The sequence below is a fragment of the Monopterus albus genome, unplaced genomic scaffold, assembly GCF_001952655.1.
Source record: "Monopterus albus unplaced genomic scaffold, M_albus_1.0 scaffold124.1, whole genome shotgun sequence".
Lineage (NCBI taxonomy): Eukaryota > Metazoa > Chordata > Actinopteri > Synbranchiformes > Synbranchidae > Monopterus > Monopterus albus.
Window position 1 is genome coordinate 220,302 of NW_018128004.1, and position 13,336 is coordinate 233,637.

The 13,336-nt window shown below is 39.4% G+C and overlaps 1 protein-coding gene across 2 annotated transcripts in view; it reads right to left on the reverse strand.

Annotated features, from left to right (window-relative positions):
- Positions 1–532: 532 nt before the first annotated feature.
- camkk1a (calcium/calmodulin-dependent protein kinase kinase 1, alpha a) overlaps positions 533–13,336 on the reverse strand; it is a 119,306-nt gene continuing 106,502 nt past the window's right edge. The window contains exons 13-17 of one of the 2 annotated variants that reach the window (XM_020612377.1): positions 10,599–10,686; positions 8,982–9,110; positions 7,516–7,619; positions 2,259–2,306; positions 533–1,879 (exon numbers count right to left, since the gene is read on the reverse strand). In XM_020612377.1, the coding sequence (XP_020468033.1) occupies positions 1,807–1,879; positions 2,259–2,306; positions 7,516–7,619; positions 8,982–9,110; positions 10,599–10,686 (442 nt within the window). In that variant the 3' untranslated portion in view covers positions 533–1,806. The remainder of the gene's footprint in view (positions 1,880–2,258; positions 2,307–7,515; positions 7,620–8,981; positions 9,111–10,598; positions 10,687–13,336) is intronic. The other variant, XM_020612378.1, reaches the window with a different exon arrangement.

Below are 13,336 nucleotides of genomic sequence, written 5' to 3' on the forward strand. Positions count from 1 at the left end.
ACATCATACTAACCAGGGATGCTACAAAATGAAGAGAATAGACTGTTGGGAATAAATTAGTACAATTTCGTGAAACAAACATTAGAATTTAGGTTGTAAATGTAGGTCAGTGCTTCTGATAGTTTTTAGGCCAGCAGAGAAGGCCTCGCTGGCCCTGACGGCCCACCACTAACATTATGACCACTGGCAGGTGAAGTGAATAACACTGACTGTCACAGTGACACCTGTCAGTGTGTTGGGTATATTAGGCAGCAAGTGAACATTCAGTCCTCAAAGTTGATGTGTTGGAAGCAGGAAAAATGGGCCAGTGTAAGGATCTGAGTGACTTTGACAAGGGCCAAACTGATGGTGAGATGACTGGGTCAGAGCATCTCCCACCCTGCAGGTCTTAGTGGGTGTTCCTGGTCTGCAGTGGTTAATACCTACCAACAGTGTCTAAGGAAGGACACATGGTGAACTGGTGACAGGGTCATGGATGCCCACGGCTCACTGATGATGAGGTTGATCTACTGTATTTTAAACTTTTAACTTCCAACAGTTTTTATTCCTTTTAATTAGGTTTTTCACTGAATTGGAGACACATCTGTGCTCTTTCTGACAGTATAACTGGATTTACAGAAGATGCAACCAACTGCCACATTGACTCCTATGTACACAGTATTAGGCAGGTGGTCATAATGTTATGGCTGATTGGTGTATGTTAAAAACACGCCAGCTAAAGGAAACACAGAAAAAGGCCCCCACCCCCACCCCTCAGTAATTCATGTCCCTGAATAACTTGAGTTGATATATTGTATAATAAGAAGTATACCACTGCCCTTTTTCAGTCTGTTCAAACTCGCCATTAAATAACATGTACTTTGAAATGCTCCGATTTCTGGCACGATAGCCTCCCATCAAATCAAACTGCATGGTATGATATACCATAGTAGGAGAAGCGTGAAATTACTTTTAGTACAAAATAAATACTGTACCCATCACACAGCAGGGAATGTCAAGCAAAGCAAAGCTGCTGCCCTTTCTGTGCAATCACAGAGAGGGTCAAGCAAGAGTGTGAGGGCAGTACAGGAAGGACCTTGACAACCTTGCATCAAAATAAAAGCTACTGATGGCACATACAATATACAATAGCGTTTTGAGACGATAACACTGTAGACACCTAAAAAAAATCTAGCGTATGCAAATTATTAAAATGATTAATCACTGTTCATAATGAAAAACTCTGAAGATGCTGAAGTCTGTGATGAGCACTAAAGACAGGCTTCTTTTCTCCTTGTCAGGCTGTGACTTGTGGCTATAGATGGTCTGATGATGTGCCATAACCACTTGCCATGCATATGGGTTAAAAAAATTAGCTGAATTTGACAGTTTTTTTCACAGTGTGAAGCCAGCTGACAAGTACATTCTCATCTTGTCCTGGAACAATTATTTCAATTGTTAATGATCCAGAGAACTGGCAGAGTTCCTCTTATCGATTCACTAATGCTAGTCACAACATTAGGTGTGCACATTAGGTGTAGCAGTTTTGACAATCAACACTGCGGATGGACCTTAGTGGCCAGAAGTTCTATAGTGGAGAAATAAAACTGAGGGAAACCGGGCTAAGAAGGGATAGTCCTGGAAGCAAAACCTAAAGCAGGCCTGAGCGTACAAGTGTGAATGCATCAGATTTAAAACCCTAAGAGGTGCCTCAGTGCACAGAGTAACAAGTAGCAATGGTCTGAAGGAAATGTGTGAATGAAAGGGTAAGTGCACAGTGCATGTAAAGAGGATGGAGTTTAAGACAAAGCTCTGCTGCTGGGCCACTCAAGAGGAGAGCTCGTCTTCATGCAGATCCTCCAGCTCGACTTCTCTGGGTCCATCACCTGTGCTGCTCTTTCTGAAAGAAGAAATAGAAGAGACAAATAGAGAGAAGCAAGTGAATATCAATCTGTCTTTTGATAGTTTCAAGCTAGTCAACCATACTGAGGACAGAGATCACACTATTAAGCTTATGCTTTATCTCTCAAAAGGCAGGAGTGCAACCAGGGAATCTCTCTTCCATACTTGATGAATGTTAACACAAATGCTTTATCCACGCAACACAGCATTAAATGACAGCAGTAGGGAGATGACAAAACCCTCTGAAATGACAGCTGGAGAAGGGCGGCTCCATCACTTGTCATGATGGAGATAAGTAAGAGTTGAGGAGCCTAAGGTGATGATGGGCACAGTGGCAGTAGACAGACAGCGAGCCAGACTGCACTGCACAGTGTTACCTGAGTGAGGGGTGAAGTTTTAAAGTGGGCCTGAAGGGCCACGAGTCCCTGCAGCAGAGTGGAAGAAAAGATGAAACAGTCTCAGAAGAGAGCAAAGGTCACCTCAGGAGGTCAAAGACATGGTGGTCGCTGGCGGAGATGACGCCCTCCATACATCCTCAGTATTAAAGTGATACGTGTAATTTTGTACAGTTCAATGTCTTGAGGCAACAATGTTAATGTTGATGACCAAGTAACTTAATGTCCTTAAGTTACCGTTTCTGAAATGTGAAGCTAAGAAAATAGCCCTGGTGATGTCATAGTGGTGTCACCAGGCTTATCTCAGCTTGGATTTTGATATTAAAATTTTCTGACAAAGAAGACTCACTTACAGATGAACTATGAATATCTATATCTATACTATAATGCAGTAATAAGCATTAATTAATAGTAACAAATGCATTTATTAATCATTTACTAATGTTTTTCATGTTAAAGTATTAACTCATATATTATTTAATACTTTTCAATGACACTGCCAACATTTGTTGATACAATAGTAAGCATTAACTAAAAGTTAAATAATACAATAATAAGCATTAAATAACTTGAATGTCTCTTGGTAATGTTAGGTATTTTTAGTCAGATAGATATTGGTCAGATACCTGTTGCATTAGAAATGTTTAGAGTAGACAGGATGTCTACTTAGGCAGTCTCATGAATGCTGCAGGATGCTTATGGTCAAGGATAACTAGATAGAAAAGTCTGACTGTTAGAAGACAGGATGTTTAATATTATTATTATGACGTGTATAACTGGCTTGGGCCAGCTGCAGAGCTGTCCCTGGGAGATGCTGCGGCTTGGCGTCTCCTGTTAGTATGGGATTAGCCCAAGGTGATATAATGTATTAGACCTGTTGGGTTCAGGGTCTTTCATCTTTCAGCTGCCTGCGCGCATGTTGGAGGTGCAAGATACCTGAGCGTGTAATGTTAATTTTTACCTGTGTTCATTGAATAAATCAGCTACTTGGACTGCCTCGTCTCTCAGAGTTAGCATGGTAAAAAAGAATTGGAATGCAACAGTTCCTTCACACGTAGTGTCAACTCGTGCAGTGCTTAGGTTGGCTTGCAAACCGCCAAAAAAAAAAAAAAAACACCATAGAGGAGGAGAAGAAGAATTCAAACAGTCGATACTGGCGCAATGCATTTTCACACACATCCACGGAAGATGGTTCACTTTTTCTTGTCACTGTTCTACATGTTATTCATATTGTGTAATAAAGTCCAACAATGTTATTGAGCATAAAAAAACTTTATCCTGAGCTCAGACACTAGTGTTAAACCTGAAGCATGTAGACCATTGAACCGTAAAACATATAAACATGGTTTATTTTGATTTTTTGACCATTTTAATTATTTTTCCAGACAAACTGCTCTTTGAAGATATTGTCCCAATGAAGTTGGTTGTTCCTGACAGTAAACTAACCCAGAGTATCTCAGAGTACTTGAAATGCAGGCACCAAAGATATTTTTTCACAGTGTAGGTTAAGGACTGGACAAAAAAAGATGATTTTGAGAAAGGCAAGGCAACTAGTTTGTTTCGACATGGAATGACCCATACCTTTCCTAAACATCTAACTTATAAATGCTTCATGACCATCATGTTTGGGTTTTGTTGTCATTTGTGTGACTATGTGTAAAACATTCAAGTTGATGTAATGGACAGTCAGTTCTTGCCTCCAGAGTGTTTGCATGAATTTGAAAGTAATTGATAAATCCAGCTTGGTTTGTTAGGTCTCAAGACGCTATCACAAGAGAAACTACACTGAAGATCACGAGAGGGGGGAAATATCAAGAGCATAATCTCCTTACAGGATTCAGAATCTCACTCTTCAGACTTGGATAGTGTCAGGATAGGCGCGTAAAGCTGCCGATGAAGTCACGGGGCGATATCAAGAGCATAATCTCCTTACAGGATTCAGAATCTCACTCTTCAGACTTGGATAGTGTCAGGATAGGCGCGTAAAGCTGCCGATGAAGTCACGGGGTGAACTCAATTATTGAGCCAGACAAGGATAAGTGAGACAACATAAGAGCACTGATAACAAAACGATACAGAAACTACTACCAGAAACTGGACTCGTTCATACAGTCCAGGGTCAGAGCCAGCAAACTTACACAGCCGAGGGATCCACAAACGAGAGGTCAGAGAGGGGAGTCTGATAGTCCATACACAGAAAAACACGATCAGAATCAGAGGGGACGGGCAGTACTCAGTGGTGACAAGGTAATCCATGGTCAGAGCTGGAATAACAGGTACAGAAAACGCTGGAAAGCCTGAACAGGAGTTAGAACAATCTGGCAGCTTTCCAGTGGGGGGAAAGCTGCCTATACAGGGGTGAAAACAGGTGAAAACAATGAGTGCTGATTAAAGTAAAAAGTCCGAAACTAAGGTGAAACAGAAACAGGAAATAATGTCAAAATAAAAGCATGAGAACGAAAGCTGAAGGGACAGGATCATAACAGTATAGCTCTGATTCTTCTTCTTCTTCAGAAGAAGAAATTACAGAAACAATTTGATTCTGAGTCTGACTCAGAATCAGATAGCTCTGATTCTTTTGTGGTGAAGAAGAAGAGGAAGTTGAAGAAGAAGAAGAAGAAGAAGAAGGAGGAGGAAAAATGCAAAAAAAAGAAGGAAAACATCACTACTGGCAACGAGGTATGTGAAGTATATTTGTTTTGTATTTAAATTGAGTCATGTTAGAAAAAAAAGTTTGGTAAAGGTATATCCTAGGATGTGGTATAAAAAAGAGAGGTAATGCTGTCAGAGATTGCCAAAATTGAGATTTAACACTGACAGAACATAATGGTTGTAGGTGGGCTATATGTTTGACAGAACCTCTAAATCTAAACCAAGTCATACCCAGCTGGACTTTGACTTGTGTCTGTCTTCCTGCAGTATGTGTTTTTAAAAATTAAAAAGTTGTGTACAGATAACCTCCACATAATGTTAGCTAGTTTAATCACCATTTATTTTTGGTACCAGCACCTACTGATTAGTCACTTGCCACATACAGTAACCCAGCAATCTTAAGCATTACAAATTGGGAGACCTCTTATAAAGTATATAAACATTTGGATTAAATAATACTTAAAGTGAAAAAGTTAGGGTCAGGACAATGATGTGGGGAATCATGTATTTTGGATGTACAAGCCCCCATCAGTATTGATCATATTAAATTGTTATTTTATTTATTTTTTGCTTTTTTCCTGATGTAGCACCTAGTGCTCTTTGAGCTGGTAGGTGCTTTATAAATAAATTACAGTATGTCTACCATACATTATTCAAGTGAACTTATTCTCATTCTTATTCAGTTTATTTTTGTTTGCTTTGTTTTGTTTGTTTTTAGTTAGCGAACCATCAGAGGTGGTGCGTCGATATAAGACAGTGCTGGGCATCTTCCAAAAGGGCAAGACAATGGCTGAGGCATTCAACAAGTTTGGAGCGGATCGCAACACAATTTCACAAACTTCTGAATTTGCTGAGTTGGTAATTGCTGTTCCAGAAAAGTATGCCCAGCTTGTTCAACAGGTGAAGGGGAGAAACTGTGAACTTCATGAAATACATGTTAATATCTGTATTGACTATTTACTAGCATTAGTTACCAAGAGGCATTCAAGTTATTTAATGCTTATTATTGTATTATTTAACTTTTAGTTAATGCTTACTATTGTATCAACAAATGTTGGCAGTGTCATTGAAAAGTATTAAATAATGTATGAGTTAATACTTTAACATGAAAAACATTAGTAAATGATTAATAAATGCATTTGTTACCTATTAGTTAATGCTTATCACTGTATTATTGCATTAAGTACTGTTAATTAATGTACCCTTACTGTAAAGTGTTACCATTTTAACTATGTTTTAAAAACAGTTCTAATTAGTAAAGGGAATGATCATTTTTTGCAGTGTTAATCAAATCACTGTTTTTAGTAAGTTGTGGTACCTTTGCATGATTGTGATAAAGATGGGATTATGCTCACGATGCCTAGTAGAGTACATCTCATAGTGGTATTTCTCACATCAAGGCCATACCCATAAACCCAGTTGCTGCCTGTCACAAAAAGGATACTACTAGCCCCAGCCCCCTACCCCACATTCACCCAGATGTTTAATCTTCAACTTGACTGGACAAGAATTGCTTTTGGTGAGTTTGAATCCTTTAGCTATAAAATGTATTTAGTCTTTGACTAAATACAGCTCCCAGGGGCTGTTCATGTTTTTGGTCTCATACGGATACATGCCTGAAAAACAAAGTGGTTCAAACAGATGTTAAAATGCTCTGTGCTGCTTAGGGTCTTTTCTTATAGTCTTCCCAATCATCAGCAAGGCTGCTGTTTCATGAAGCTGAGCTGGTCCTCAAACAGTATCCTTACAGACTGGTTCATGTCTTCATTATAGTCATGCTATTGTGAGTCCTGCATGTAAGATCTTGTTTTTCATTTTCCAGCTGGGGGCAATGTTGCTTTACACTCTCAACACATCCTCTGAAAATCCCTTTACCTTACATAGCAGCTCTCTCTGCTCTCATTGCTTATAGTGTAACAGGGCAAACCTAGACCTAGATAGAGAAGAAGTCGTCTAAAAGACCCTCACAATAGGAGATTACTCTCTGCTCAGTGGTTCATCTTCATGACAGTGTCTACTGGACACAAAACACAGATGACTGGTCCAAGGGCAACCACAGTAAAGCAGGGAACAGCTATAGATATCTGTGCCCTTGGCGGTGTATATACATGTATGAAAGTAACTGATGGGTTAAGACCATTGGCCACTTCCCCTTTAATGCTTTCAATCCATGTAACAAAACAAACAAACAAACAAATAAGCAAATAAATCAATCCAAGGTCACACTCAGGCAGTGGCTCTGTATCATTCTGTCACTGTGAATCCTTCTAGCCTTGAAAGCTGAAAACAACACACAAAGAAACACTTAGAAAAGCTGTAAGCTCCACTGCATACAAAGAAACAATGAATTATGGTGCTATGGCAACAAAGCAGCAGCTGCTGCAGCTGCAGGAAGTGACTGCTAGTTAACCTGATACAGCAGAAGGATGATACAGGTGTGAAGTACCAATCTAGTGTATGTCAGAACCTCAGGCAGTGTCAACATTAGGACTGGACCTGCGTGGTTTTATTCTTGGACAATATATTCAAGTATTAAATATGTGGAGAGGTTTCGGACATGGCAGAGTGCTGGACTGTGTGTGCTTACATGAGCAGGCTGTCAGGTGCAGACATGGACCTCTCCTCTCTCCTGCTTGGACACTCAAAGGGGTTACTGAAGGAGCGCTTCCTCAGCATGGCTTTTACCAAGATCTGAAACATTCACAAAGATAAAATGGTTACAAAGATCAGCAAAAGGTCCCTTTTTGTTTTGTTCTTGTGATTGTGCACAGAGAGTGCAAGACCTGCACACAGTGAGTAAAGCAAAACACAATATCCAAGTTCTTATGGAAACATCAATATGAGAAGCTGTTTTTGTGCCATAAAAACATGCATGCACAGAACACATTCAACATAAAAAAACACTCTGCTAGCCAGTATTAATTGTAGGGATTCTAATAAGGTTCCTTAAAAAGTGGTGTGGAAGAAACACCTGTTCTAAAGTAAGACAGCTCACACTCTTACTGTGCATTTATGGCTGTATGATGAATGTTTTTGTGATCAGTTTGATGTGTGTATAGAGCTTCAGTGTGCGACTTAGAGACCAGTGACAGGTGCTCTTATCAATTACACCAGGCACACAGCAGGTATACCATATACTGTATGCTAATGTTACTTTTTTATGCTAAAATGACCAGCATGAGGTGGGCTCCTGTGCTTCGAACCTGTTGATGGTTTGAACACACTCACAGTTCTTCTCTGACTACCTGAAGAGCTACAGTAAGTCTCTGCAGTCCCAGTTGGTTAGCATTATTAGCCAACTACCAGTAGCTGCCATTTTTTACTAGAGTTCAGTGTATGATGTCAGACATTTATTGGCTCTAGCTAGCTACATATTACATACAAATGAACGTCTAAAACATAATTTTACTGGTTTCTTTATTTCTACATACTTGAAATGTTTGTGTGCATACTATCATGACAACATACTACCTGGGAACCTGTCCATTGTCTGCTAACTCTAATCTTAGTGTGTTAACTGTATGATATCAGCTTTAATTTTGCAGGGCTTTCTTGTTAAGGTATTTTTTAAAGACAATACATATTTGTTTGGTGAAAGATAAATGGCATTGATAATTTCAAACGTGCCTTTATGAGGCACTGCTGTGCTGTGGATGCTGTGCATGTCTATGTCACTATGTGAGTTTACCTCCAAATTAATCAACCTTTATGTTATCTATGAAGCTACATAGTACAGAATCTGGGTTTCTGAATTGGGGGAAGTGGTTCCTTTGCACTAGATGTAATGGTTTATAGTATATGAGTAATACCTGTAAGTACAGTACAGTTTTACCTTACTGTCCTGTAAAGGAGGGTTTTAATGTTGGACAACCAAAAGAAAAGTTTTAAATATACACAGTATTCAAAATGGAGCATCAGGGTGCTTTTTTAGATTTCAGGGGTTAGACAATGATAAGAGGTAACCTTGCCACTGTTAATCAGTAGCTGAGCCCTGTTGACTGTTATCAATTTGGCATAAAAGTGCATTGTGAATGTTGGGCACTTGATGCTTACCACTGCAGAGAGACTGGGAACAAACTTGACTGAGTTCTGGATATCTTCCTCTGTCACCTCAACCACAGAGCAGTGCTCCTCCTCCAGAGGCAAGAGGTCAGTGCCCCATTGGGTCACCCACTGGTCCTTCTAAACACATACACAAAGACAGACATGACAGTTTCCAGTTATGATTTTACCTTTGGACTGCACAGCATGCATATTTTAAATTTCTAATGAGTATTTTTTTTTAAAAGCCATAATGATTTATTTAGATTTATATATGAGCAAAACCTACCAGCCACTTTGCCATCTGTTTGGATTCATTTCACTATTATATAAAAACCCACCTGAAAAGTACATCACTGTGGCTTAACCAGCCTGAATTAATTTTTGTCACAGTTACTTTAATTTTACTTTAAATTATAAGGCTGTAAATATGCTATAATTTTATTGTCATCAAGTTCATGAAAAAAACAACCAGTCTGTCTCTCAGTACTTTGACTTTCCCAGCCTGTTTGTTGTTTTTAGCTCCAGTTCCTTCATTTCTATTGAAGACATACAATTTTAAAAACAGGTCATGAATGTGGACTTTTATTTTGAAAAAAAAAACCAAAATAGTTTTGTAAAACATCCTTGCACAATGCAGTTTTTACCAAACTTTACTTAAACAGGAGGAAATAGTTTTTCTGGTGGGGGATACTTTCGGTCATGGATTTGATGCTCTAAGAAGTATCTACAACACCAGGACGATGTATCTGAGATTCACACATGATAAACTACAGTGCCTGTTTTCATCAATAGAAGGAACATGTCACCTAGTATAATGGCTCATTCATGTATTTATACTTATTATTATGACCATTTAATTATTGGTTTCGGTCATTTCATGGGATTTGTTGACAATACAATACATACTGAATACCTCCAGATGTATCATTTAAATTGTCTGCAGATATTCCTGGTGCATTCATGTGCCACTTGAGAGGATCAGTCATTCAGGACTTCCAGAATGACTACAAAAATTATTGTTGTGTTGGAAATGCTAAATCAAAATACATTCAATCATCAATCAATAACACTATAAACATTACTGTTGCTTCTTATGAAATTATGATTCAGAAAATATTACTTTTCTTGTTTTCATACAATGACATGAAGTCAAAAATCAAACAAGTATAATATGTTGTAATAATTTGACAGGAATATACATAAATACAATGTAGCACAGGGGTTGAAATACAATTAGCTTTAAATTGAATTAAATATAAATTGCATTTCATTAAATTGTTAACAGCTCTGCCTCCTGGGTTTCAGTACTGCTTCTTTCAACTTCAATTAAAAGAGTGTTTGGGTCACACTGTGTGACAATGGGGAGTGGGAATGCCACCTATCCGTGGCTGGTCCAGGACCTCCCTGCCCCTCTAATACTGTCTAACTCAGTTTCACTTTGTCCTCCATAGGAACAAACAGGCTTCATCATACCCTCAATGAATATAGCATAGTGTATATACCACATGCAAGTCACTGAAATCCATTTGTTACAGTCATGTGCATTTTGGCTGCCTGTCATCCTGAAGGATGGGCGACTAACTCCACGGTCTCATTTTGCATCTGCTTTGTTCTCTGCTATGTTACCTTGATGTCAGGGATGGTGATCCTGGTATCTGGGTTCTTATCCAGCATCCTCAAGATCAGAGTGTGTAGCTCTTCACTGATCTTTGGTCTGCATGAAACACAAGGTAGTAATGATACAAAACTATTGTTTTGGAGCATGTGGAAGCTTATGAGATAAATGGATAAATTATCAAAGGCATTTCTGAATCAGTACATTTCATGCAATTTGAGAATCTTGATTATATCATCAATATAAAAAGCAGGCCCAGGGGTCATAAAGAACAGACTGAAATTTGATTTCTTCAACATTGACCTGCGACCATTCCAGAAGAAGCTTAATAATTTGAAACCCAATTTCACATTTTACATGTATCTATGAGTTGTGGGCAAGTCAACCAAAGACTAAATACATTTTATTAGGTTTTAATCTGAGTATGTTTAGAGGCCATAAGAGTTAAACCTATTGAGAATTCAGTGTCAACTAAACTGTCCTCACTCAAAGAAAGCGAATAGCAACAGGATTACCATTTCAAAATTTAAAAAATTAACAAAATAAACATTGATTAGCTCTGTTGGTTCTCAGCTGCTAGATTTGTAGATCTGGGTTGGTGCACGTATATAGTTGCTCACAATAACATCTTAGTCTTAAGCACATAAAAATTTGTGAGTGATGTACTTTTGTTTGTTTTGTTGTTAGAATTAAGAATAAGTGCCATTCATTAACCCATTAAGACACTATGCTCAGCTCAAGGAATCTTGTCACTCAGTCAAGAGTGACCAGCACTTTGCATTTTACCAATTTATGATGACAATCTAATAAAAGATATCAGGACTCACACTCTCTAAATGATTTCTTTCTCATGTACACATGAACCACATCTAGTGTATGTTAATATAAAATCTGTTATAATTATGACATTAGCTGAGTTGTGAAGTATAAGAATTTTTTTTAAACCAACTAAAGATCTACAAACTTGCCAGTATTGAACTTTTTATGAAAATGCTTTATATTTAGGTCACTTCTTGCATTATTATGGGGGTAACTTTGTTTCTTTATAATGCAGTCAAAGATGTTGTGGCTGCAGATCACCTCGTTTGCCAGCTCTGGGACCATCAATAACTCCGCATCTGCGGGTGCTGGAGTGTGCTCCTGGTGGCGAGGTGCACCTGCTTCAAATTAGTGGAGCATTACTTAGGGGGAGCGTGGGTGTGATCTCATTGCCAGATGATCTCTCATCATCCTGCTGGTAACTTTGCATATTTACATTGAGCTTGAGCACTTCTGTGGATTATTCTGATAACCTGATTTTGACTACTCACAGTGACTTTGCAGTTTCTGCCATTCTGATTGGTGATTGCTATTTTGTGTTATGAACTGTTTGCCAGTGGTTTGAGATACCTGATTTTTCTCTGACTCTCTGGACTCCGGCCTTTCTGATTTGCATTGCTGCCTTAAGTTACTGTATGAACTATTTGCCAGTGTTTTGACATTCCTGATTTTCCTGTAACCTGGTTGGCTCCAGCCCTTCTGATCTTGTGTGCCACTCTGCACGAGGCCTGTGAACCGTTTCCTCCATCACAGAGAAATAGGTACTCTGCTCTCGGTTGTGGTTTTTTTCCCCAGCCCTGGATCTCTGCCTCCAGCCCTCACCACATCATTCTTCAACCTGCCCTGCCATCACCTGTCAGCCTGCCCAGCTACCTCCACTACACAGATTCCTCTCACTGGGCCAGCGCTCTCCTATGCCAGCTCCAGCCTCCTAGGACTGCTTTCCTGGCCAGCAGCACCATCCAGCCTAAAGCCAGCACCCACCTATATTCAGGTCCTCTGTTTTAGTACTTGATATAGACTATCTCTGTATACCTGTTTTCCTCTCTCGCACTCTCATCCTCTGCTTTAACATAATGCGGTGCACCTCTCCTTCAACCCCGGGTTGCTCCTCTAGCGGTCCAGTCAATACAGTGCCCCCAGCTGCCCGACATCCACTGCAATATCTCCATGTCCGGTCCTCATCGATTCCTCATTTCAGTATTCATTAAACTATATGCTTCTCCAAGCCTGAGTGAGAGTCCTGCATTTTTATGAGTCCCCCTTGTTTGTTGTGATACATCTGGCCGTAACAAAAGGTCAAAGGTCAAAGTGTTTGTCATGTGCAGAGTTAGGAAACGTGTTTCCCTGTACAATGAAATTCTTACTTTGCCGTCCACATGAACGCCACAAAATACAAATGAAATAGAAAGTCGATAAATAAGAAACACAAAATCTAAGGCACTTTAAGCAGCAAATGCAGCAATATAATAAAAATATATAAGAATATAATAAGAGAATGTATGCTGCATGGGAGCAGCATGTGCAGCAGTCAACAGTCAATGTGCAATTATGCATGTGCAAACTGAGAATGTAAACAGTACAGGTCATCAGTACATGATGTATTTCCTGGTAATAAACTCCTCAGCTGTTTAGGAGTCTGAAAGAAAGAGTTTTTCAGTCTGGAGGTCCTGAAATTCACACTTCTGAACCTCCAGCCAGAGGGTGGGGAGGTGAACAGTCCGTGCTGGGGGTGGGTGGGGTCTTTGAGGATGGAGGCAGCTAACATAGTTTTTACCTTTAATATCATATTAATTTTGCTCATCATTAGATCTTTTTGCAGTTTTTCTGTTCTCGTGCACTTACATGTGATGCATTCTGCCAACAAAATATGCCTTGCTGGTGGTTGTGATAGGAGTGGAGGGGGCTGGCCCCCCCCCCCCGCAGGGAA